General features: G+C 38.8%; 4 protein-coding genes across 5 annotated transcripts in view; 2 read left to right on the top strand and 2 right to left on the bottom strand.

Moving 5' to 3' along the window:
* Positions 1–361: 361 nt before the first annotated feature.
* haus3 (HAUS augmin-like complex, subunit 3) lies at positions 362–8601 on the bottom strand. Of its 2 annotated transcripts, none has more exons than XM_057856404.1 (6): positions 7945–8601; positions 4679–5519; positions 4383–4592; positions 4081–4313; positions 805–1090; positions 362–717 (listed from the first exon to the last, which is right to left on the bottom strand). In XM_057856404.1, exons 2-6 carry the CDS (start codon positions 5486–5488, stop codon positions 490–492), a joined length of 1767 nt encoding a protein of 588 aa, XP_057712387.1. In that variant the 5' UTR covers positions 5489–5519; positions 7945–8601; the 3' UTR covers positions 362–489. The 2 variants fall into 2 exon arrangements, with proteins under 2 accessions (XP_057712387.1, XP_057712386.1); XM_057856403.1 differs by having other exon boundaries at positions 4679–5522; positions 7945–8598.
* Positions 8363–13756, top strand: LOC130929302 (prostaglandin reductase 1-like). The gene is made up of 9 exons (XM_057856405.1): positions 8363–8454; positions 10068–10194; positions 10278–10323; positions 10454–10513; positions 10687–10854; positions 10920–11193; positions 11259–11364; positions 13306–13424; positions 13502–13756. Exons 2-9 carry the CDS (start codon positions 10089–10091, stop codon positions 13610–13612), a joined length of 990 nt encoding a protein of 329 aa, XP_057712388.1. The 5' UTR covers positions 8363–8454; positions 10068–10088; the 3' UTR covers positions 13613–13756.
* A 2486-nt stretch (positions 13757–16242) lies between these two features.
* txnb (thioredoxin b) lies at positions 16243–21184 on the top strand. The gene is made up of 5 exons (XM_057854000.1): positions 16243–16406; positions 20461–20565; positions 20642–20701; positions 20829–20894; positions 20965–21184. The coding sequence occupies exons 1-5, from the start codon at positions 16383–16385 to the stop codon at positions 21028–21030; spliced, it is 321 nt and encodes a 106-aa protein (XP_057709983.1). The 5' UTR covers positions 16243–16382; the 3' UTR covers positions 21031–21184.
* The window catches only part of svep1 (sushi, von Willebrand factor type A, EGF and pentraxin domain containing 1), a 151773-nt gene continuing 144925 nt past the window's right edge, over positions 20814–27661 (bottom strand). Inside the window, exon 51 of the mRNA XM_057853998.1 lies at positions 20814–21445. Coding sequence (XP_057709981.1) covers positions 21415–21445 — 31 coding nt within the window. The 3' untranslated portion in view covers positions 20814–21414. The remainder of the gene's footprint in view (positions 21446–27661) is intronic.

Raw genomic sequence — 27661 nt, 5'->3', positions numbered from 1 at the left:
AAACGCGTCCGAGTCAGCACATTGGCCAAACTAGACGGCAACTCTCCACATGTCATCCACGCGCCAGATTTTCATCTCGTTTGTTGCACATCATTGAATGGCAACACCCGTGACGTAACTTCTCTTACCGCAAGCAGTTCTGTCATCTCAGAACAACTCCGTCCAACGTGGACTCCGCACCTGAAATGATATAAACATGCATGACACGTTGACAAAAGCAGAACGATGCGAAACACTTGAAAAGCTGCTTACATTAGCAGGTTAGAAGTTTGATGGTATGCAGGTTGTCTTTAAAGGTTTCCTGCCAAGAACTAGAAATTAGGAGCATGTGCATATTACAGTTCATTAAATAACCCATCAGTTGCGAACACAGAACGAGATCTTTATTAGTTAGAAGACATTTTTTAAATCAAGAACAATCACATTCAAACAAGGATAATTTTTCTGTTTAATAGAACTAGCAACTCGAGCTAAATCCATCCAACGGCGTTACGGTTTCCCTCTTGTCAGCTTCTGTTTGCGCTCCAGATCCTCCACAACTTTCTGTAAGACTGCAATATTCGAGTGGAAGTAGGCGTACACTTCCCTCTCAAACACGAGGTGTGGATCTCGCGCCAACTGCGAGCGCTTGGCGTTGATGTCGCCCGAAATATCTTGAATGGACTTCAGCAAACGCTGCAGCTGTGAATCGGCTTCTGAGAGTTTTTCCTTCAATTCCTGTCAACAGAGAATGGCGATTCCGCAACGGCGGTCGATACGTTAGCGAGAAAGTGACCCAAAAATGAATAGAAGTAACCAAGCCACCTTTGCATTGGGGCAGAGCAGCTCCTGGCCAGCAATGGCTTTAAGACACAGCTGCGGTCCTAAGACCAGTTGCTGCAACTCTGTGGTCAACGCCTCGTCGAGGGCCTCGCCGTGGTCTTGAAGTTCTGCCACGGCGGCGCCACGCTCTTGGCCGGCCGCCGCTAGCGCTTCGCGGGCCGCCTGGAGGTTGCTCGACAGGTCGCCGGCAGCCTGCTCCACTGCCTCGTAGGTCCAAAAAGGCTCCAACCTCCCACTGGAAGACTCACGGTCGAGGATCTCTGCGAGTCTGGGGAGAAGAACGCAGCTGGTTGTGCCACCAAACAGTGACATTGGCGAACACGGACCAACAGCTGAGCGCCAAATATGAAATTTGGAGCTGCCCGGTGGAATCTTGCTATTGAGGTCCTATTTGAAACTAAAGCCTACAGCAATTTGAATACGGCCCACAGACATACGGAGATATTAAGGGGGTCCAGTAACCCCCCGTTGGCCGAAATGTCATTCTATGTAATTGACATTGCTATACATGAATTTAAAATTAGGACTTTGCTGGTAAAATGTTGTTCATAAAACAACAAAAATGAATGAAATGAACAAAAAATTATTTTTCGAACAGATCATGTGACGAGCACCTTAGTGTCATTTGCCTTGCTGAGCCAAAACCACCTGAGGACAGAAGATGCAAGATGGATACATCTAATTTTTATAAACCTAAGCCATAGATTTCATCATGTATTGACGGCTCGGATCGGTCATGCACTGCACCTCGCATTCAAGTAGGGGGCCGCCGAGTTTGCAATACTTACGTAAAATAAACGCTAACTGCATGTTTGTTTGTTTTTTGCTTTTAACCAAGAACCGAGACTGTTTTAAGTCCATAACTATAAAGAATTCGGGGATTTAAGCATTTATTCACAAGAATTTTCACCGGAAAAGCTGTTTACATCAGGCAGCCGCTAGCTACATTTACTAACAGACTAGCATTGTACTTCGACATCTTTACTTAAAATAAATGCTAACTGCACTTTTTTTTTGCTTTTAACTAAGAATAGAGACTGGTTTACGTCCACATCTATGAAGAATTTGGAGATTTATGCATTTATTCACAATAATTTTCACAGGAAAAGCTGTTTACGTCGGGCGGCCGCGAGCTACATCCATTAACAGAATAGCATTGTATTTCGACATATTAACGTAAAATAAACGCTAACTGCACTTTTTTTTTTTTTTTGCTTTTAACCAAGAATTGAGACAGTTTTACGTCCATATCTATAAAGAATTCAGGAATTTAAGCATTTATTCACAAGAATTTTCACCGGAAAAGCTGTTTACACCAGGCGGTCGCTAGCTACATCCACGAACAGACTAGCATTGTTCTTCAACATATTTACTTAAAATAAATGCTAACTGCACGTTTTGCTTTTAACTACGAATCGAGACTTTTACGTCCATATCTAGAAAGAATTTGGGTATTTAAGCATTTATTTACAAGAATTTTGTCTGTGATTCCACTCTGTCAGCTTTGATGGCCTCGCCAACAATGCAGGCCCCCTATTCATCGGCCCCGCATCCTGTCAATACATTATGAAGTCTATCCATTAGCTTTCAAAAATGAAAACAACTACTGACTGAGAAACCAAAGATTGAAGATATGGACCATGAAACACTAAGGAACACCATCAAAATGGTGAGCTGAGTTTCAGTTTGCTCCACTATAGACGTTAATTGTACAACTGAGCCACCATCGGGAGTACTATATTCAATGAACGACCATCTTGGCCAAAAGCATACACTGAAAAAAATAACTGGTGGATTTACTTGATAAAATCATTGTAACAATTTGCACTTACTTCTATTAACTAAATTTTACTGCTTGTAAAATTTGACATATAGTCTAATGTAGCTAATATAGATACATACAGCGCGTGTTGCCTTCATTATAAGGCTTATAATTTTTTGTGGCTCCAGACATTTGTTTTTTGGTCCAATACGGCTCTTTGGAGAGACAGCGAGAACAAACAGTGGTATTTGGTATGTGGCAAAATTGATTGTGGCATGTGGCATTTTTTTTTTTTGGTATGTGGGAAAAGGGATTTTGGAATGTGGCATATTTTTTTTGCCATGTGGCAAAATGCATGTGTCATTTTTTTGGTAGGTTTCAAAATGGATTTTGGTATGTGCCATTTTTTTGGTATGTGACAAAATGTGGCATTTTTGTGTGTATGTGGCCAAATGGATTTTGGTGTGTGGCATTTTGTTTTTGGTATGTGGCTTTTTTTTTTTTTTTTAATATGGCATTTTTGCAGGCCATGCACGTCCATGCTATTGACGGCTATGCACGTCCAAATGTTCCATTCGTAATAAATGGCAGAAAAACCTGTGTGGCTGTGATTTTTAACCATACACTTACTATTAATAACTATTAAGCGCAATTACATTCCACTGGCACCCAAGTCAGGCAATGCCATTGACGGCTATGAACGTCCAAATTGTCCATTCATTTTCAATGGCAGAAAACCGTGTGTGGCCATTAAAAAAAAAGTCATTTTCAATGGCAGAAAAGTGTGTCGCCCAAAAAAATGTCACATACCAAAATCTATTTTGCCACATACCAAAAAAAAAATGCCACGTGCCAAAATCCATTTTACTGCTTGTAAAATTTACTTAATAGAACTGCAAATTGTTACAATGATTTTATCAAGTAAACCCACCGGTTTTTTTCCTTAGTGTAGCTGTTCTAAGCACCCTGATTTAGAATTCCCTTTAAAAAGTAAAAAAGGAAAAAGAAACGCTCATGTTCAACGTATGATTGTAAATATTCCTGGCTGGAAAATTCATTTAAAAAGGATGTGGCGTCTCAGCTGGGATATACGAGCATGGGCTAAGCTACTATCCAAGGATATATCTTGTAAGCTAATTTTATAGCTGACACTGCGTTTCGGGGTCATCAACATGCCCCCCCGCCACAAAGGTCAAACTGCGCCTATGCCCACAAAAGCAGTTCAAATTCAATCTACATTCTGTTGCACTTCTCAACCTTAACACTAGATAGAGTTAGTCATCATTTCCAATGTATGACAACTACAATTTCAGGATTTTTGTTTTACAGCAATATATGTATATTAAAAAATGATCCACTGTGATTTGAGCATCTTTTCTAAAGAAAAAAAAAAGTGCTCTACTGCCATCTAGTGGCTAAATGCAAACATCTAAAGCGCTTTACTAAATTCCTTCTTCTCGCGTCAGCATTTTTGATATAAGTGCCACAATTTGTACCTCTTAAACGTGGCGTCCCTGCTGCCGACGATGGGACTGGGCGTCACGTTTAACGCTAGATCATGATGTTTTAGGGCTTCCAATCTAAGGGACGCATCTTCACTTTCTTTGACCAGCCTGCTGTTCACGTCGCCGAGATGCTTCAGGAACTCTCTCCACTTCCTAAACACCACCTGCTGGTTCAAGTGAAGGATGTCGAAAGCTGCCTTCTGGTGGAGTAGTTTGTCACGTAGCTGGGAGGACAAATGTCAGAGGCTTATTAGTGGAAAAGTCATCGCAAAAGCGCCGCGTCGTCGACAAACCTGATTCTTTCGCAATGTTGAGTAGTCCTGCCTGGCCAGGTGCATGGCTTGGTCTGCCTTCACCAATGGCACAGTGAACAGCTTGGCGGACTTCCGAAGGGCGATAGGCAGCGGTCCGTGGCGCAGAGCCTCGATCTCCGCCTCCACCGCTCGCAATTCCTTCTCGAAGTCAGTCTTGTACATTTCAAGGGATGACGAGTTGTCAGTGCACTGGTTGGTTGAAAAGGTTAGAAAAAATACAAAGTGGTCAAGCCGACGCCACCTGAAATACTCTTGTGGGGTCTCTGCGAGAGTACCTGGATTTTCATCGACTTGTTAGTAAGCCAGTCGAGCCCGGCCTCCAAACTTTTCTCCTCCGCGGCGGCTTCAATCAGCTGATGCAGCGCCACAATGTGCAACTGCTCAAGTTTAGCCAAGATGGTTCTCACTTCCTCCACTTTTTTTTCTTTATCTTCACTAGAGCCGAATTCCTGCACCTGTTCAACAACGTCCCCAAAAAAGTGCTTTCTGACTAAAGCCGAGAGTGTTTTAGTGAAGTGCTCATCTATAAGATCGCGCGTAAGAAGGCACGACGTTAGCTCGCCAGTCTCGTCCGCCATGCTTTTCAGCCCGGCGTTAGTACTGGCGTTTTCTGCTCCGAGGAAAGCTTTGGCTTCCTTCAGTCGGGACGAAACGCCATCTAGTTTTGAGGAGAGACTGGCTTCGACGTCCGCGCGAGAAGCGACCGCGGCCTCCAGCTTCTCCAAACGTTTCTGCTTCTGCTTTTTCTCCTTGCGCAGGGCCTTCAGCTCCGCTTCTAAATCTTCTACAATCTTTCCGTCCACGGCCGGGTGATTGGCTTCCGAAGCGCTGACGTTTTTGAGGAGCTTATCCAAGTTTTCTTGATCCAGAATGGGCTTGCCAGACTTTTGGAGCTCATCGAAAGCCTGCACCTCCTCAGGGGTCAAAACATTGCGTTGGCTCAGTCCCTGACAGATAAAGTCCAAGAAGAGACGGTTTTCCGGCAGACCGGTGAAGAGCCAGTCAAATTCTGAGGCCTCCAGTGCGGATGCACCAGGATAGCCCAGGCGAGCCATGGCCTCCACAAAATCTTTACCACTTGACATGGCGAATTAGTAGTTGCAGGTGGGTGGGAGGCTGCTAAAATATCACAAATCGCTCAAATTATGATACCATACTTGTCACGTTCATCGCATTTTTTTTTTTTTTTAATAAAAAATAAACATTTAATAACGAAGGATTATTATGTATTTGTAACCAACTTTGTCATTTTGATCGTAGGCTAATGTAGCTAATATAGATACATACAGCATGTGTTGACTTCTTTATTAGGCTTTTACTTTTTTGTGGCTCCAGACATATTTGCTTTTTTGGTCCAATATGGCTCTTTCAACATTTTGGGCTGCTGACCCCTGGGGTAGACTGACCGAGACTCCGTTTCAGCGCCGTTGACGACACTAGAAGTCCAATCAATCTTTGCCCCTCCCAGTAAAAATAGATTGGACGTCTAGCGCCGTCAATGACAGCCAGTGAGTTAACACGGACACCTGATTTTAGAGAGACAGCGAGAACGAAAAGTGGTATTTGGTATGTGGCAGAATTGCTTGTGGCATTTTTTTTGGGTTTGTAGCAAAATGGATTTTGGGATGAGTTTTTTTTTGCCATGTGACAAAATGAATTTTGGCATGTAGCATTTTTTTTAGCCATGTAGCATTTTTTTTTGGTGTGTTGCAAAATGGACTTTGGTATGTGGCATTTTTGTAGGCCATACACATCCATGCCATTGACTGCTATGCACGTCCAAATTTTCCATTCATATAAAATTGCAGAAAAATGTGTAGCTGTTATTTTTGACCAGACACTTACCATTACAGCACACTGACATTCAACTGGCATCCAAGTCAGGCTATGCCATTGACGGCTATGAACGTCCGAATTTCCCATTCATTTTCAATGGCAGAATGGTGTGTGGCCAAAAAAATGCCACATACCAAAAAAAAAAGCCACATACCTAAATCCATTTTGCCGCATACCAAAAAAATACCACACACCAAAATCCATTTTGCCACAAATAAAAAAAAATGCCACATGGCAAAAAACGCCACATGGCAAAATCAATTTTGCAATGTAGCAAAAAAGACACACCCCAAAACACATTTTGCACTCACCAAAAAAATGCCCAAAAAAAGCCACATGGCAAAATCAATTTTGCCACATACCGTAAAAATGCCATACACCAAAATCCATTTTGCCACATACCAAAAAAAATGCCATACACCAAAATCCATTTTGCCACATACCAAAAAAATGCCATAAACCAAAATCCATTTTGCCACATACCAAAAAAATGCCATAAACCAAAATCCATTTTGCCACATACCAAAAAAATGCCATAAACCAAAATCCATTTTGCCACATACCAAAAAAATGCCATAAACCAAAATCCATTTTGCCACATGGCAAAAAAATAAAATGCCACATGGCAAAATTTTGCCACACGCCAAAACCCATTTTGTCACATACCAAAAAATTGCCACACGCCAAAATCCATTTTGTCACATACCAAAAAATTGCCACACGCCAAAATCCATTTTGTCACATACCAAAAAATTGCCACGCGCCAAAATCCATTTTGTCACATACCAAAAAATTGCCACGCGCCAAAATCCATTTTGTCACATACCAAAAAAATTGCCACACACCAGTATCCATTTTGTCGCATTCCAAAAAATTGCCACACACCAAAATCCATTTTGTCGCAAACCAAAAAATTGCCACACACCAAAATCCCTTTTGTCGCATACCAAAAAATTGCCACTCACCAAAATCCATTTCGCCACATACCGAAAATATTGCCACACGCCAAAATGCAATTTGCCAAATTCCCAAAAATTGCCACACCAAAATGCAATTTGCCACATTCCAAAAAATGCCACACAGCAAAAAAAATAAAAATAAATGCCACATGCCAAAATCCATTTTGCCACATACAAAAAAAATGCCACACGCCAAAGTCCATTTTGTCACATACCAAAACATTGCCACACGTCAAAGTCCATTTTGTCACATACCAAAACATTGCCACAAACCAAAATCCATTTTGCCACATACCAAAAAACGCCATACACCAAAATCCAATTTGCCACATACCAAAAAATGCCATACACCAAAATCCAATTTGCCACATACCAAAAAATGCCACATGGCAAAAACATAAGATGCCATATGCCAAAATCCATTTTGTCACATATCAAAAAACGCCATACACCAAAATCCAATTTGCCACATACCAAAAAATGCCATACACCAAAATCTATTTCGCCACATACCGAAAATATTGCCACATGGCAAAATCAATTTTGCCACACACCAATTACCAGTTTTCGTTCTCGGCCCTACAGATTGGTTCCTTTGTTATTTTTTCCGTGTTTCAAACATAATCTTTTGGGATACAAAGTGTCACCATACATCACTATTTTGATATACAGTATTGTCAAGCCCTTACGGACAATAATTCATCAAAAAATATTCCAGTCGTTAGAACAGTAGTAAGCTTTCTTACCTGTTAATTTCGGTGTAAGAACTGCATTTATCTCTTCAAATGCTATTCTTGAACCCTATTCTTATTTTAATGTTAAACTTAAAGTCGTTTACATGAGACACAGGCACCGAATTCTAAGAAAGCTTCCGTAAACAATACAAAAAAACTCACAACTAGAAAACATTACTTCAAGAGTTAAGGTCAAATTGACGCCGTTTCTGCCCATGACAGTTCGAATTTATGTTAAACTAAGGAAACAATAAACGCTCATCATCCAAATCCGGTCACAAACTCTTGATAGCTTTAGCAAGGCGCTTTAGCTTTAGCACTTCGAAGTTCGCGCTAAATTTATAACAACGTCATCAAGCAAGGACGGCGTTAGAGTGATGATGCACGTATGCTTTCAACCAATCGCGTGCTTTCTGAACATTTCGTTAACGCCCATTTTCCCCTCTTTTCCATTGCCTCGAATCAAAATCGCCACTTTGTTTTAGAAGTCCGTCGTACTCACGCCACTTTCGACAATTACTGGTAAGGAAAAAATAGTCGTAATTTAATATTAATGCTTCATTTTTGTGAAAGTTTTTGGGAATGACTTTGACGCATTCTTTATTGCTTTCAAGCGGCCGCTAAAAATATCACAGTTGTTATTAGATAAGAATTTAACTCGATTGAAAAGTACTTCCAGACTTCCAGTTTTCAGAAAATTTGCGAAAGTGCTGCATGGAGTAAATATCATGTATTAACCCAGGGATAGGCAGTACTACGTGTTTTTTTAAATATACATTATAAATGTTTTGATGGTGATAATCCATGCACATTTATGAATGCATTTCAATTATCTTCAAAAAAAATATTTTTTTTCTTCTTCCCGCCAATGAGTTTATCACTACTAGACGTCCAATCCATTTTAACTGGGCATTCATTCATTGCCATCCCTCCCACTTCAAATGGTTTGGACGTCTATCACCGTCATAATTTGATGAGAAAAAAAGATTTGAATTAAATTTTGCAGCTTTGAGTATTCGTTTAATTAAAGTGACGTTGTAATGGTTTGTTTTGAAAGTATTTGCATTTATTTTTACTGATTTGGGTGGATACACTGCCCTCTAGTGGCAACAGTGAATATGATCCCACTCATTTCACATGGCTGAATCCAGCTGCTCCCTGTTAAGACCAACATTAGCTCAAACAAAAAATTAGCTTATGTTTATTTATTGCATTCGTGATTTAGTTTATAGGTACATTTGTATGAATATGTGTTTGAACCATTTGTTAAGAGCATTGAAAAAAAAGTTAGCATTTTATAGCATTTAAGCTAGCGGACTTTTGCTATGTAAGTTAGCCAATTGTTCTTTGTTGGACTTAGATCCTCATTTATTTATGTATTAACCCTGGGATAGGCAGTACTACGTGTTTTTTTTAAAATATACATTAAAAATGTTTGTATTGTAATAATCCATGCAAATTTTTGAATGCATTTCAATTTATCTTCAAAAAATTAATTTGTTCTTCTTTCCACCAATGAGTTTATCACTACTAGACGTCCAATCCATATGAACTGGGCCTTCATTCGCTCGCACTTCAAATGGATTGGACGTCTATCGCAGTCATAATTCGATTAGAAAAAGGATTTGAATCAAATTTTGCTGCTTCCGAGTATTTAAAGTCGCGTTTTAATGGTTTGTTTTGAAAGTGTTTGCATTTAGTTTTACTGATTTAGGTGGATACACTGCCTTCTAGTGGCAACGGTGAATTTGACATAACTCATTTAACATAGATGAATCCAGCTGCTGCCTGATAAGAACAACATTAGCTCAAACAAAAACTTAGCTTGTTTTTTTTAATGAATCCGTAGTTTAGTTAAAGGTATATTTAGCCGTTTTTGTGGGAATATGTGTTTGAACCATTTGTTAAGAGCATTGGATAAGAAAAGTCAGCAAAAAGTCTGCTAGCTTAAATGCTATAAAATGCTATGTAAGTTAGCCAATGGTTCTTTTGTTGTACTTAGATCCTCATTTAGTTATTTTTTTTATACCGTTTGAGGCTCAGCTTAGGTATTTTAATTTTTATGTTCCTCATCAATTAATCGACTACTAAAATAATCGATAGCTGCAGCCCTAGTTCTATCTGTTCCTCTCCAGAAAACTCCCATCGGTGGAACCATGGTCCAAGCTAAGACGTGGATCCTGACCAAACACTTTGACGGCTTCCCCAAGGAAAGCGACTTCCAACTCAAAGTGGAGGAGCTCCCCGAGCCCAAAGACGGACGTACGACCATTTTTTTTTAACCTTTAAAGCTTGGTTCTCCATCTCTTAATTGAGTTTGTTGGTTTCCGTTGGCTTTCTTTCAGAGGTGCTTTTGGAAGCGTTGTTTCTCAGTGTTGACCCTTACATGAGGTGGGTGAAACGTCTCTGTTTGATATCCTCCTGGCGTTGTCTTGTCCAACCTGAAGTCCAGACTCTGCACCCGTTGTTCGTAGAGCTGTGATCGAACGGAAGGTACTAAAGTGACTTCTTGTTTCTTCAGGCCCTTCAGCCGAGTTCGCATGAAAGAAGGAGACGTGATGATCGGAAGTCAAGTGGCCAAGTGAGGAACGCAAATCTTTAGAGGAGAGCACATCTTGCACATGTGGTTTTGTTTACAACAGGCGCAGAGAAACAAACAGGCTGAGTCACCCTGGTTGGAATGTGAATGTTTTGGATGACTCACTCGGTTTTTCCAGAGACCTTCAAAGATAACTTCGCATTGATGTGCCGCAGGGTGATCCAGAGCAAAAACAAAGCCTTTCCAGTCGGGACCCACGTGGTAGGGCGTGGCGGATGGAGAACGCACACCATCTCGGACGGGTCTGACCTGGTGCCCATCATGGCTGACTGGCCTAAGGACGTCTCGCTGTCCTTGGCTCTGGGCACTGTGGGCATGCCTGGGTAATGAAGGTGTGATGTCCTTCCTGGGGATGACCTTACTTACAGCGTGTCCTCCGTGTCTAAAGGCTGACGGCTCTGTACGGAATCGAAGAAGTCCTGGCGCTGAAGTCCGGCGAAACCTTGCTTGTCAATGCAGCGGCAGGGGCGGTGGGCTCGGTGGTGGGGCAGATCGCCAAAATCAAGGGCTGCAAAGTAGTGGGTTCGGCGGGGTCCGACGCCAAAGTGGCCTTCCTCAAAGAGCTGGGCTTTGACCAGGCTTTCAACTACAAAACCGTACCGTCCCTGGACGAAGCCCTCAGGAAAGCTGCTCCTGAAGGATACGACTGTTTTTTTGAAAACGTGAGCGAATCCCCGCGAGGTCCTTCCCAACTGTTTCTGTATTCATTTATTTGGTTCTTCTTCAGGTGGGAGGTGCGTTCTCCAGCGTCGCCCTGTCACAGATGAAAGATTTCGGAAGAATAGCCGTGTGTGGAAGTATATCCACGTATAATGACATAGAATCTCAGACAGGTCTGTACTCCATTGCTTGTGTTTTCACTCGGTCGGTTAAAATTGTACCGGAGTCAGTTGTACCTGCAAGACAGGGTCCCTGGTAGCTGGTCAGTGTTTTCGCTAGCGGAAGCAAGCATTGTCAACACATACATGAATACGTAGACGCCTCGTTGACAGGGGCGTGGTTGAGGTTGGAGTTAGGTATAGGGTTAGTTATATACCACATCCTAGTGACGTCCCCATTTTGCAGGTCCCGGACAAACCCTTTTAGTCAGTTTGCATGCGGAACCTTTCCGGTTTCTGTGGACAGAGGGCGCCATTGTCCTCGTGATTTACAGTGGGGCAAATAAGTATTTAGTCAACCACTACCTGTGCAAGTTCTCCCACGTGAAAATATTACAGAAGCCTGGAATTGTCAACATGGGTAAACCTCAACCTTGAGAGACAGAATGTGGAAGAAAAACAGAAAATCACATTGTTTTATTTTTAAAGGATTTATTTGCAAATCATGGTGGAAAGAGGGTATTTGGTCAATACTAAAAGTTCATCTCAATACTTATGTACCCTTTGTTGGCAATAACAGAGGCCAAACGTTTTCTGTAGCTTTTCACACACTGTTGCTGGTATTTTGGCCCATTCCTCCATGCAGATCTCCTCTAGAGCAGTGATGTTTTGGGGCTGTCATTGGGCAACACGGACTTTCAACTCCCTCCACAGATTTTCTATGGGGTTGAGATCTGGAGACTGGCTAGGCCACTCCAGGACCTTGAAATGCTTCTTACGAAACCACTCCTTTGTTGGCCTGGCTGTGTGTTTGGGATCATTGTCTTGCTGAAAGACCCAGCCACGTCTCATCTTCAATGCCCTTGCTGATGGAAGGAGAGTTTCACTCAAAATCTCTCGATACATGGCCCCATTCATTCTTTCCTTTACACAGATCAGTCGTCCTGGTCCGTTTGCAGAAAAACAGCCCCAGAGCATGATGTTTCCACCCCCATGCTTCACAGTGGGTATGGTGTTCTTCAGATGCAACTAAGTATTCTTTCTCCTCCAAACACGAGAACCTGTGTTTCTACCAAAAAAGTTCTGTTTTTGGTTCATCTGACCATAACACATTCTCCCAGTCCTCTTCTGGATCGTCCAAATGCTCTCTAGCGAACCGCAGACGGGCCTGGACGTGTACTGGCTTCAGCAGGGGGACACATCTGGCTAGTGCAGGATTTGAGTTCCTGGCGGCGCATTGTGTTACTGATAGTAGTCTTTGTTACTGTGGTCCCAGCTCTCTGTAGGTCATTCACTAGGTCCCCCCGCTTGGTTCTGGGATTTTTGCTCACCGTTCTTGTAATCATTTTGACGCCACGGGGTGAGATCTTGCATGGAGCCCCAGATCGAGGGAGATTATCAGTGGTCTTGTATGTCTTCCATTTTCTAATAATTGCTCCCACAGTTGATTTCTTTACACCAAGCGTTTTACCGATTGCAGATTCAGTCTTCCCAGCCTGGTGCAGGTCTACAATTTTGTCTCTGGTGTCTTTCAATAGCTCTTTGGTCTTGGCCATAGTGGAGTTTGGAGTGTGACTGACTGAGGTTGTGGACAGGTGTCTTTTATACCGATAATGAGTTAAAACAGGTGCCATTAATACAATTAGACCTCGTTAGAACAAGTTAGACCTCTTTGACAGCCAGAAATCTTGCTTGTTTGTAGGTGACCAAATACTTATTTTCCACTCTAATTTGGAAATAAAATCTTTAAAAATCAAACAATGTGATTTTCTGTTTTTTTTTTTTTTTTTTCACATTCTGTCTCTCATGGTTGAGGTTCATCCATGTTGACAATTACGGACCTCTCGAATCTTTTTAAGTCGGAGAACTTGCACAATTGGTGGTTGACTAAATACTTATTTGCCCCACTGTACTGGAAAGCAGCAGTTTGGCTTGATAGTCTTTATCTTCTGACAGGTCCATATCCTCAAATGACCATGATCTTCAAGCAGCTGAAGATGGAGGGGTTCATGCAAAGCAGATGGCAGGCAAAGCACCCAGAGTCCTTGAAGAGACTCATGGGTTGGTTGAAAGAGGTTTGTCGCAGAAAACCGCACAAAGGTTTCGATTTCACAGCCTCAGTGATAACCGTTTTTTTGTTACCCTGTCGCAGGGTAAAGTGCAGAGTCGCGAGCACGTCACCAAGGGCTTTGAAAACATGCCGGCGGCTTTCATGGGAATGCTGCGAGGTGAAAACACCGGCAAGGCCATAGTGGCAGTCTGATGTCGACAGAATGTCGAAACAAAATGTCTTCACAGTGCTTCTTTTTGTTGAGCCACCTGTAACGGCGGCAATTATAGCTTTGTGTCTTTTTGAACATCACGAGGTTGACACACCCATAGTTGAAATAAAGTTTACACACCTAAACTGTTGTTCAAACGTCGTATTTTTGTGATAAGGAAGGTTGAGTCCAAGAAATTAGATTTGTTGTTCCTCCCACCAGTGAGTTTATCACTAGCTAGCGCTATCAATGGCTGCTAATGAGTTCAAAAAGTCCTATAAAGAAATATAATCTGTCCAATTTAAATGAGAAAAAATTGCCCGATAGCAATATTCAAGCAACTGCAAGAGGGTGGGATGGCAAGAATTTTAAAAAAGTGTAGCTGGAGGTTGAAAATGAAGCACAAAGCAAGCCATAGGTGGCAGCATTGCAACATAAAGGATGTCAATTACTGTTGAAACCATATAAAAACCTAGATATCTGCTCCATGTTGTAAGCCAACGGGACGGGCATCGTTTCCCGTCAGCCATTTTGCGTCAGTGCCATTCGCTATATATATGTGTACTTTGCTAAATTGCTATAAATTTTCGACCAATTGTCAGAAAGCTTGGTTCATTGCACAACTTACGCAGTAATTTTACTGCATGTTTAACTCATTCACTCCCAGCCATTTTCACCGGCGCAACCTCCTTCGCTCCCAGCCGTTTTACTGGATTTTGACTGATTTTGCAAGGCTCACAGAAAATTCTGTTCTATTGCCATATAAACGTGGAACCCACCAAAAGAAATATTAGATTCCCTTCTTTCAGCAGGAAAAAAAAAGTTGAAACCATTTTCCATTCTTTAGAAATCAGCATTAGAAAATAGCTTAGTTCGAGCAATTTCCCAATTTCTGATGAAGAATAAACAGAGAAATTGAGCTTTTTGTAAAAGCATACATTTCAAACATAACTTTGGCTTTAACACAGCTATTTTTTGCTTTTGTGACATCCGAAAAATCTGAATAATGTTTTCCTTCTCCAAAATAACATTAACAACAAGACAAATAGCGCTTTTGATAGCAAAGTAACAATTTATTTACACATAACTAAACTATTGAACTGAAAGATGACGCTGTTGTGGCTGCTGCGGTATCGGCAGACGAGGTAAATTTTTCCCTCATCATCGCCTGTCTCATCAAGATAGATTTTTTTTTTTATCTTTCTTTTGTCGTGACCACTACCTCATCACAGAATTCATCTCGGGAACTTGTGTGGGGCATGTGCCTTTTTCTCACGCTTCTTACTTCTTCCAACTTCCATTTCCTATTTCTCTTCATTCATTTCCTTTCATGGTCCGATATGAGTTCTTACCAAATGCGCTACTGCCCTTCAGTGGCCAGTTTTACTGCTTTAAAATTGATTTTGAGTGTTGTGTTTCGGAGCAAAGTTGCATCAGAACCGAGAGATGTCTCCTGAAAAAAACGTAAAAGACGTATAAATATGTTTCTGGGACACTGAAACAATTAAAAATAGAACGTATTTATACGTTTTTGGGAGCAAATGAGTTAAGAACAGGGGTGAAAGTGGGCCAGAACGGTCAGGAACGCAGTGCCGGTGTAAGATTCAGGGCCAGAACGCAGTTCCGGTATAAGATTCAGGGCCGAAACGCTGTTCCGGTATAAGATTCAGGGCCGGAATGCTGTTCCGGTACACGGTTCTTTAGAAAAGTCAATGTTTGCACCATCTTCAAAATATATTCCATTTAACTCTGCATAATATAAGTCATTTGTACGTATTTTTCTGAATGTATGTTACTTATATCTTAATTTAAAAAAAAAAAAAAATGTTTACATTAACTTCAATTTTAATATACATCCTGTTTTCTTAAGTAGTTAAAATTAAGATTTTGCATTAAGTATGAGAGGAAATGAGGGAAAATAAAAATTAGGAGATGGAAGTTGGGGTTATTGCTGTTTTTGTTCACTTTTATTTTGCAAATCATTGAAAAAAAATACAATTTTGAATGAAAATCAGTTTTTGTATGTGTTATTAAAATATCTGTGCTAAAACAGTTTTCTTTGCATTTCAATAGTTTAAGAGGTTTGACCCCACCGCCCATTAAAAAAATGAAAGAAAATAAATAAATAAATGCAATTTCTGGCTGCGTGGCGACCTTCACGTCTGGGAGTTTCGGCAAGAAATTCTAGCCACTTTCACCCCTGGTTAAGAATATTTATAAATTTTATTAAAACCAATATCATAATAAATCATGTCCGTATTAAATACGGCTTGTTTTAACCAAAATTAACGAAAATTCACCGAGTTAATATTTTAGTTGCGAAAAACACTCGCTTTAGAGAAGTACTCTGACGCAAGATGGCCGCCAGTTAGTTGTAACTCACCCAATATTTCTGCTGGATTCGAGAAAGGGTTGGAAGTCGGATTTTTCCCACCCGGATGCTCCCAGTCGCGACCTCAAGATTATTTAAGATAGTTCACTGTATGGGATAAAACACGGCGTCTCAAAGAACATTATTTTAGCGCCATTTTGTCGAGTGACGTCAGATTACAGCAACCGTTCCAGTGATATTTTTCCCTGTAAGAATACTGGAGTACTCCGACTTCCCATCTTCCGCGAATGCAGCATTCATGTGGGCGTGTTCACGATGACGCAATGAGAAGGAGTTTCAAAACCGCCGTGACTACGCATATTCGAAGCCACACCAGCCTGCTTGCCGCCTTCGAATTATTGACCCAAGCACGCTGTATTCCCTTCTACTAAACCGTCAACATGGTTAAACAGGTCCAGAGCCTTGTAAGTTGCTTTTTCTTCAATATATTTCATTTGTAAAAATCCTCACTTTCCCCGTTAGCGTACTTTTATTTTCCGACGCGCTTTTTCCCCCCACCAATAGCTTTGGAACATGGGTGGACTGTACTACTGTTATCGCTAAGGGGTGGAATTTTCCAAGAACGTATTTACATAACGTAATTAGTACATTTTTTAGAAGAAAAGCGCAAAAGTATGTCGTAAATGTCGCCACCTAAAAAGTAGAGGCAGTTCAGTAGACTTTGACGCTGATACGGATTCAGGACTGGGAGGGGGGGGTGCTAAATGCTAACGCAGATGCTAATAAACCATCAAATGGCTAACATCCGAATCTTCGAAAAAAATTCAATTGATAAGTTAGAAAACGGTTTAAAATGATTGACTGAGAGTCCAAATAGTCTTTAATTTTTTTTTCACGGTTTTTAAGTTCAGCTAGTAAGTATAAGTGGTTTGCATTGGCGTTCCTAGCCTACATGGTGCAGTGGGCGACAAGACGCTTTGCCCCCCACCTCCCCAAAAAAATTACATTCATATACAATAAGAAACCTCAACTGGTGGTTAGGGGCTGCAGCTATTTATTATATTAGTAGTCGATTAATCCATCCACTAATTAGTTCGAGTAATTGAGTCATCGGATTCAGAACATTAATAAATTTAGGAATAAATTGTAGGAGATGTAAAAGATTGTGCACTTTCAAAATAAAATTCCCAAGTGTTTCTTTAAACTATGCAGAATTGCACTTATTAAAATAGCTGATCTTAGCCTCAAATGGTATTTAAAAAAAAAAAAAAAAATCAGGATCTACGTACAATAAAAGGAACAATTGGCTAGCTTGCATAGGAAAAATCTGCTAGCTTAAATGCTATAAAATGCTTTTTTTTTTTTTTTTTTTTTTTTTTTTTTTTTAAATGCTCTAAACTAAATTTTAAAGACATATTCCCACCAAAAACGGCTACATATACCAAAAAACAAAATTACAAATGCTTAAAAAAAATTAGCTCAAACAAAAACTTACCTTATGTTGGTCTTAACAGGGAGCAGCTGGATTCAGCCACGTTAGATGAGAATACAAAATAAAATTCCTGAGTGTTTCTTCAAACTATGCAGAGTTGCACTTTCATTTCTAAACTAATTAAAATATTGGAGCCTTCAATAGTATTTAAAAAACAAATAAATGAGGATCGAAGTGCTACTACCAAACAATTGGCTAACTCGCAAATCAAAAGTCTGCTAGCTTAAATACTATTAAAAAATATATATACATTTTTTTACAATGCTCTTAACAAATCCATCTAACACACATTCCCTCAAAACAGCTAAATATACCTATAAACTTATTTACGAATGCGTGAAAAAACATTAGCTCAAACAAAAACTTACCTTATCTTGGTCTTAACAGGGAGTAGCTGTTTTCAGCTATCTTGGCACGTTATACAAAAAAAAAAAACTAAATGAGGATCCAAGTACAACAAAAGAACAATTGGCTAACTTACATAGCAAAAATCCGCTAGCTTAATTGCTATAAAATGCAAACTTTTTTTTTTTACAATGCTCTTAACAAATAATTCAAACACATATTCCCACAAAAAACGGCAAAATTAACCTATAAACTTAATTACGAATGCGTAAAAAACCATTAGCTCAAACAAAAACTTAACTTATGTTAGTCTTAACAGGGAGCAGCCGTTTTCAGTGATCTTGGCACGTTATTAAAAAAACTAAATGAGGATCCAAGTACAACAAAAGAACAATTGGCTAACTTGCATAGCAAAAATCCTCTAGCTTAAATGCCATAAAATGCTAACTTTTTTTTTTACAATGCTCTAAACAAATAATTCAAATACATATTCCCACAAAAAACGGCAAAATTAACCTATAAACTAAATTACGAATGCGTAAAAAACATGAGCTCAAACAAAAACTTACATTATGTTGGTCTTAACAGGGACCAGCTGTTTTCAGCTATCTTGGCATGTTATGAAAAAAAAAAAAAAAAACTAAATGAGGATCCAAGTACAACAAAAGAACAATTGGCTAACTTACATAGCAAAAATCCGCTAGCTTAAATGCTATAAAATGCTAACTTTTTTTTTTTTTACAATGCTCTTAACAAATAGTTCAAACACATATTCCCACAAAAAACGGTTAATTTAACCTATAAACTAAATTAAGAATGCTTAAAAAACCAGCTCAAACCAAAACTTACCATATGTTGGTCTTAACAGGGAGCAGCTGTATTCAGCGATGTTGAATGATATACATCATATTCACTGTTGCCACTAGAAGGCAGTGTACCCACCCAAACAACAATTACTAGAAGCCGCAAAATTTGATTTTAAGCTTTTTTGTAATCAAATTAATCGAGTTAATCTATTAATCGTTGCAGCACTAGATAGAACATATCAATTTTAACTTCTTGGCTGTCAGTGATGGGGATAGATGTCCAATCCATTGGAAGTGGGATGGATAGCAGCAAATGAAAACCCAGTTCTTTAGGAACATTTAATGCGTTGCTTGAATGCTATAAAAAAACATTTTTTTTTACAATATTATTAAGAAATCGTTCAAACATATATACCCACAAAAAAACAGCTAAATATACCTATAAACTAAATTACAATTGCGTAAAAAAAACAGCTAAAAAATACATGACCTTATGTTGGTCTTAACAGGGAGCGAATGGATTCAGTGATGTTAAATCAGTTATGTCATATTCACCGTTCCCACTAGAGGGCAGTGTATCCACTAGTGCTGCAAGGATTAATCGATTAACTCGATTAGAAAAAAATATGAATTTTGCTACTTCAAGTATTCGTTTAATTAAAAGTGACGTTGCTTTATTGATTTGGGTGGATACACTGCCCTCTAGTGGCAACAGTGAGTATGATATAACTCATTTCACATGGCTGAATCCAGCTGCTCCCTGTTAAGACCAACATAAGCTAAGATTGTTTTAGTTTTTTTTTTTTTTTTAATGCATTCGTAATTTAGTTTATCGTTTTATTTAGCCGGTTTTTGTGGAAATATGTGTTTGAACCATTTGTTAAGGGCATTGTTTTAAAAAAAATGCTATGTAAGTTAGCCAATTGTTCTTTAGTTGTACTTTTTTTTAATACCATATGAGGCTTAGCTTAGGTATTTTAATTTTTTATGCATTCTTAATTTAGTTTATCGGTATATGTAGCAGTTTTTTTTGTTGGAATATGTTTTTGAACCAAACACATTTTATAGCACATAAGCTAGCGGTGGTTTGTTTTGAAAGTGTTTGCGTATAGTTTTGTTGATTTGGGTGGATACACTGCGCTCTAGTAGCGACAGTGAATATGACATACCTCATTACACATGGCTGAATCCAGCTGCTCCCTGGTAAGACCAACATAAGCTAAGATTTTGTTTTAGCTCATGTTTTTAAAATGCATTCGTAATTTAGTTTATGGGTTAATTTAGCCGTTTTTTGTGGGAATATGTGTTTGACCTTGTAGAAAAATAAAAACGTTAGCATTTTATAGCATTTAAGCTAGCGGACTTTTGCTGTGTAAGTTAGCCAATTGTTCTTTTGTTGTACTTGGATCCTCATTTATTTATTTTTTTATAACGTGCCAAGATAGCTGAACACAGCTACTCCCTGTTAAGACTAACATAAGGTAAGTTTTTGTTTGAGCTAATGGTTTTTTAAATGCATTCGTAATTTAGTTCATGGGTTAATTTAGCCGTTTTTTGTGGGAATATGTGTTTGACCTTGTTAAAAAAATAAAAACGTTAGCATTTTATAGCATTTAAGCTAGCGGACTTTTGCTATGTTAGTTTAGCCACTTGTTTTTTTGTTGTACTCGGATCCTAATTTTGTTTTTTTTTTAATACCGTTTGAGGCTTAACTTAGGGATTTTAATTTTTTATGTTCCTTATCCAATTAGTCGATTAATCGACTACTGAAATAATTGATAGCTGCAGGCTGCAGCCCTACTCGAGTTAATCGATTAATTGTTGCAGCACTACTAGTGGTTTGGGTCATAGTTTCTGGTTTCTTGTTGTTTTCAGGAAGAGTTTGAGGAAATCCTGAAAACAAGTGGAGATAAGTTGGTTGTGGTGGACTTCACCGCCACATGGTGTGGACCATGCAGGATGATCAGCCCCAAGTTTGAGGCGAGTTGGTCGGAGTTACTCGATGCCTGATCAACTTGAAACCCTCCTCAAAGCTCACGCCTCGATTCTTTTGCAGGAATTCTCACATACGTACACAAACGTGGTTTTCATCAAGGTCGACGTGGATGAATGTGATGTATGTCGGCTGCTTTTTTACCTCAGAGCAAAATTGACCAAAGAAATGAAAAGGGTTTTAAGATCTGAGGGTCAATCAGTGGTGAAACTCAGTCATATCTCAATTGAAATCCTTTCGTGTTTTCCAGGACGTGGCTCAGAAGCATGGAATCAGCGCCATGCCCACGTTCCTGTTTTTCAAAAACGGAAAAAAGGTAAGCGTTACGTTTATTTTGCTGTTTCGCAAGCGTTTTTAACATGTTTTTCCCCCTCGTTTTTTCACAGGTAGATGATTTCACAGGGGCCAACGCAGACAAACTACTTGAAAGGATTCAGAAATACTTAAATTGACAATAAAAGCTTTATTCCAACCAGAATCATCCTGTTAATTCAGTGCGCGTCTTGAGTCGGTTCAATGAAACGTTGGCTTGACTTGCTCAGAAATGACTTTCTGTGTGTGTTGTTGCCTGCAACGTTAATTTAATAAAGAATTTGGGACCCTTCATTCCTTGTTTTGTTTTGAATGCTTCACGCACAAATTACATGGCCATTTAAGCTTTAATTAAAAAAAAAATAAAGTTGACACATACACTGGACAAACACATCCATCATTTTTACAAGTATATAGCAGCATATGTTCAATACTGTTGTTTTTTTTATATGAAAAAATACAGCTTTATTTTACAAAACGGTTCTTGCTTTGTGCTGGAACTCCCGTCCGCACGGCCGCAACCTTTAGAAGTGATAGTACCCAGACCTCCTTTTCCTTGGACGACAAAGAGAAACGTTTTAGGATCTCGGCCATTTTCATCAATGAATCAAACACATTTTTTACTGAAATTTTCCGACGACAAGCTGCTACTTTTTTTCCCTCATTTTTTAATCCTGCGGCTTATTTGTTGATTTATTTGGGTTAATAGGTTACACTTTGACAGCGGCATCGTAAGACTGTCACAATTATGACACGATCCTTGACGTTAATGAATGCTAATGACAGTTGTACTTTAGTTTACTTTAGCGGCATATAACTCAATTTATGTCCAGCTCAGATCTTTACCATCCATTCAAAAGTAAGATAATTTGGTAGATGACACAAAAAACATTTGTCATAAGCATTCATTAATGCTCATGGCAGTGTCATGTCATAGTTTCGATAGTCTAAGGGTACCACAATCAATTAATGAAACAACTAGAACAGTAACTGAAGAAATTATTGACAGCGGCGTCATAAGACTGCCATAAGACAATCCCAATTATGACATGGCACTATCATAGGCATTAATGAATGCTTATGACAGATGTCATTAAGTGTCATCCGGTAAATTATGTCACTAACTCCATTTATGTCCACCTTGGATCTTTTACATCCATTAAAAAGTGAAATAATTCGCTGAATTACACAAAATAACATCTGTGTGTCATTTCATAATTATGATGGTCTTATGACAGTCTTATGGCGCTACTGTCAAATAAAGTGTCATCAAATACCATAACTAGCAATGAATGAAACAACTAGAACAGTAACTGAAGAAATAATTAGCACAGAACATGAGTTTTGATTGTTATTTACATCTGTAGCGCTGCAATGCATGCTAGGTGTCATGTTGGGCGACAACATTGTTAGCAGCAGAAGTTGACTGTCTCCCCCAAGGGAGCAGTGATAGCCAAATGAAGCTTCTTGAAACAATGAATGGTGGTTCATTTGGTTTTATGACAGTCTTATGGCGCTATTGTCAAATAAAGTGTCAGCAAATACCATAACTAGCAATTAATGAAACAACTTGAACGGTAACTGAAGAAATAATTGGCACAGAGCATGAATTTTTATTGTTATTCACATCTGTAGTGCTGCAATGCATGCTAGGAGGCATGTTGGACAGCAGCATTGTCAGCAGCAGAGGTCGACTGTTTCCCCCAAGGGAGCATTGACAGCCAAACGAAGCTTCTTGAAGCAATGAATAGTGGTTCATTTGGTTTTATGACAGTCTTATGGCGCTATTGTCAAATAAAGTGTCAGCAAATACCATAACTAGCAATTAATGAAACAACTAGAACAGTAACTGAAGAAATAATTGGCACAGAACATGAGTTTTGATTGTTATTTACATCTGTAGCGCTGCAATGCATGCTAGGAGTCATGTTGGGCGACAACATTGTTAGCAAAAGAAGTTGACTGTCTCCCCCAAGGGAGCATTGATAGCCAAATGAAGCTTCTTGAAGCAATGAATGGTGGTTCATTTGGGCTTATAACAGTCTTATGGCGTTATTGTCAAATAAAGTGTCATCAAATACCATAACTAGCAATTAATGAAACAACTAGGACAGTAACTGAAGAAATAATTGGCACAGAACATGCATTTTGATTGTAATTTACATCAGTTTCGTTGCAATGCATGCTAGGATGCATGTTGGACGACAACATTGTTAGCAGCAGAGGTTGACTGTCTCTCACAAGAGAGCAGTGATAGCCAAATGAAGCTTCTCCAAGCAATGAATGATTGTTCATTTGGTCTTATGACAGTCTTATGGCGCTGCTGTCAAATTAAGTGTCGCCAAAAACCATAACTAGAAATTAATTAAATAATTAGAACAGTAACTGAATAAATAATTAGCACAGAACATGAATTTTGATTGTTATTTACATCTGTAACGCTGCAATGCATGCTAGGAGCCATGTTGGATGAAAACATTGTGAGCAACAGAGGTTGACTGTCTCCCCAACGGCGCAGTGGTGGCCAAATAAAGCAATGAAGCTTTGCAGCCTATTGGTTCAACGCTTCATGGTGGTTCATTTGGTCTTATGACAGTTGTTATGATGCCACTGTCAATTAAAGTGCTACCGGATAATATCTTTTGGTGTAAATATCCCATAATACAGTGAGGACAGATGCAGCTTATCTATGAACAAATGCCATTTTCGTGTCAAATTTAGTGGGTGGCGGCTTATAGTCAGGTGCGCCTGCTTGTCCGAAAATTACGGTGATAAGTCTCTTTTCAAAAAACTACTATGGCCTTATGACAGTCCTATGACGCTACTGTCAAATTAAGTGTTACCAAATACCATAACTAGCAATTAATGAAACAACTGGAACAGTAACTGAAGAAATAATTAGCACAGAACATGAATTTTGATTGTTATTTACATCTGTAGCGATGTAATGCATGCTGGACGACAACAGTGTTAACTGCAGGTGGTAGCAGAGGTTGACCGTGAAGCAACGAACCAATTGACTGCAAAGCTTCATGGGGGTTCATTTGGTCTTATGACAGTCTTATGATGCCACTGTCAAAGTGTTACCAGATAATATCTTTTGCTGTAAATATCCCATAATACAGTGAGGACAGCTGCAGCTTATAACAGTGCGGCTTATTTGTTGATTTATTTGGGTTTATAGGGAACACTTTATTTGACAGCAGCATCATGAAACTGCCATAACACTGTCATAATCATGACACTATCATTGGCATTAATGAATGCATATGAAAGATGTCATTAAGTGTTATCTGGTAAATTATGTCACTAACTCCATTCATGTCCAGCTCGGATCTTTTACATCCATTTCAAAAGTGAGCTAATTTGCCGAATGACACAAAATGACATCTGTCATAAGCATTCATCAATGCTAATGGCAGTGTCATTTCATAATTATGACGGCCTTATGACAGTCTTATGATGCTACTGTCAAATAAAGTGTTACCAAATACCATGACTAGTAATTAATGAAACAACTAGAACAGTAACTGAAGAATTAGCACAGAACATGAATTGTGATTGTCATTTCCATCTGTAGCGCTGCAATGCATGCAAGGAGGCATGTTGGACGACAACAGTGTTGACAGCAGATTTTGACGGTCTCTCCAAAGGGAGCAGTGATAGCCAAATGAAGCTTCTTGAAGCAATGAATGGTAGTTAATTTGGTCTGTTGACAGTCTTATGATGCCGCTGTCAAATAACGTGTTACCAGATAATATCTTTTGGTGTAAATTTCCCATAATACAGTGCGGACAGCTGCAGCTCATCTATGGAGAAATGCCAGTTCTGTGTGTGGCGGCTTATGGGTGCACCTTTTTAGTCCAAAAATTACTGTACTTGACCCCAAGTAGACTAAAAAGCATGTCCAAAATGCTAATAATAATCTGCTATGGGTTCACTTGTCAGTCTTTGTACTTTATTTTCACTATATATTATCATATTTTGTGTGTTCTTTGTTTTCTTTTTTGTTTACGAACTGTTAAACGAGGGGATTACTACTCGGAGAAGCTATTGAACGCAAAACAGTTTAGTGCGTATGTGAAAACCAGAGCAAAAGTCATGTTTCTAAAGCTTGAAAGACAACCTAGTAGCTGCTCAAAAGGGTGCAAGGAAAGAGTAGTGAATGTCATGAGTGATATTCCATTCTAAGGCTGCGTTTTGACTGGAGGCATACAGTTGTGGTCAAAGGTTTACATACACTTGTGGAGAACATAATGTCATGGCTCTCTTGAGTTTCCAGTTATTTCTACAACTCTGATTTTTCTCCGATAGTGATTGGAACAGATATTTCTTTGTCACAAAAAAAAATTCATGAAGTTTGGTTCTTTTATGACTTTATTATGGGCTAACAGAAAAAGTGATCAAATCTGCTGGGTCAAAAATATACATACATGAAAAAAAAAAAGCGAATCATTGACTTGAACAAGTCAGGAAAGTCACTTGGAGCCATTTCAAAGCAGCTGCAGGTCCCAAGAGCAACAGTGCAAACAATTGTTTGTAAGTATAAAGTGCATGGCACTGTTTTGTCACTGCCAAGATCAGGAAGAAAACGCAAGCTATCACCTGCTGCTGAGAGAAAACTGGTCAGGAGGGTGAAGATTCAACTGAGAATCACCAAAAAGCAGACCTGCCAAGAATTAGAAGCTGCTGGAACACAGGTGTCAGTGTCCACAGTCAAGCGTGTTTTGCATCTCCATGGACTGAGAGGCTGCCGTGCAAGAAGGAAGACTTGCTCCAAAAGCGGCACCTTAAGGCTCGACTGAAGTTTGCAGCTGATCACATGGACAAAGATAAGACCTTCTGGAGGAAAGTTCTGTGGTAAAAATCGAGCTGTTTGGCCACAATGCCCAGCAATATGTTTGGAGGAGAAAAGGTGAGGCCTTTAACCCCAAGTACACCATGGCTACCGTCAAGCACGGTGGTGTTAATATTATGCTGTGGGGCTGTTTTGCTGCCAATGGAACTGGTGCTTTACAGAGAGTAAATGGGATAATCGAGAAGGAGGATTACCTTCAAATTCTTCAAGATAACCTAACGTCATCAGCCCGAAGATTGGGTCTTGGGCGCAGTTGGGTGTTCCAACAGGACAATGACCCCAACACACATCAAAAGTGGTAATGGAATGGCTAAATCAGGCTAGAATTAAGGTTTTCGAATGGCCTTCCCAAAGTCCTGACTTAAACCCCATTGAGAACTTGTGGACAATGCTGAAGAAACAAGTCCATGTCAGAAAGCCATCAAATTTAACTGAACTGCACCAATTCTGTCAAGAGGAGTGGTCAAAGATTCAACCAGAAGCTTGCCAGAAGCTTGTGGATGGCTACCAAAAGCGCCTAATTGAAGTGAAAATGGCCAAGGGACATGTTACCAAATATTAGCGCTGCTGTATGTATATTTTTGACCCAGCAGATTTTGTTGCCAGGGGTTTAGATATTAACTGCTATATTTTGAGTTTTTTTTTAGGGGAAAATAAATGAACTCTATTATATAAGCTGCACACAGACTACTTTTCATTGTGTCAAAGTATCATTTCGTCAGTGTTGTCCCATGAAAAGACATATTTAAATATCTGCAGAAATGCGAGGGGTTTACTCACTTTTGTGATACACTGTAAGTGCTAACTAATGGCCAACACATCCAAGTGTACACTACCGATCCGGACCTGTTCAGACTGGGTCACATCTTGTCCAAATCTGATTCGAAACTACCTCCTATATGTGGTTTTCGTATCGCAAAAATCTATGGGGCGCCGTTTGTAAAGCAGCACATGCTGAAAATTACGACAACATTTTCTCACATTTAGCGCCGCATCAGTGTTTAAAATGTGGTGTGAAAATTTTAGAGTCACTTTTTTTACACATTTACGACGTTATTTAGCAATTTAAATATTTATTTTTAAATAACAAGTATTAGGCTTAAATATTTAACTCCAGAACTAATTCAAATATTTAATCTAAATCTTAAATGTAAATCTTACATATAAGTCTTAAATCTAAATGTTAAATATAAATCCTTAATCTAAATGTTAAATCTAAAATGTTAAATCTAATCCTGAATCTAAATGTTAAATCTAAATGTTAAATCTAAATCCTTAATCTAAATCCTTAATCTAAATCTTAAATATAAATCTTAAATATAAGTCTTAAATATAAATCTAAATGTTAAATCTAAATCCTGAATCTAAATGTTAAATCTAAATTCTTAATCTAAATGTTACATCTAAATCTTAAATATAAATCTTAAATCTAAATGTTAAATATAAATCCTTATTCTAAATGTTAAATCTAAAATGTTAAATCTAATCCTGAATCTAAATGTTAAATCTAAATCCTTAATCTAAATGTCAAATCTAAATCTTAAATGTAAGTCTTAAATATAAATCTAAATGTTGAGTCTAAATCCTGAATCTAAATGTTAAATCTAAATTCTTAATCTAAATGTTACATCTAAATCTTAAATATAAATCTTAAATCTAAATCTTAAATATAAATTTTAAATATAAGTCTTAAATCTAAATCTAAACGTTAAATCTAAATCCTGAATCTAAATGTTAAATCTAAATTCTTAATCTAAATGTTACATCTAAATCTTAAATCTAAATCTTAAATATAAGTCTTAAATACAAATCTTAAATCTAAATCTTAAATCCACATTTTAAATATGTCTTAAATCTACATCTTAACTATATATCCTAAATGTAAATCTTAAATTGTAAATGTTAAATGTAAA

This window comes from Corythoichthys intestinalis, chromosome 13, assembly GCF_030265065.1.
Source record: "Corythoichthys intestinalis isolate RoL2023-P3 chromosome 13, ASM3026506v1, whole genome shotgun sequence".
Classification (NCBI taxonomy): Eukaryota; Metazoa; Chordata; class Actinopteri; order Syngnathiformes; family Syngnathidae; genus Corythoichthys; species Corythoichthys intestinalis.
The sequence above is the reverse complement of the archived record's forward strand: the minus strand, read 5'-3'. Positions and strand labels throughout refer to the sequence as shown.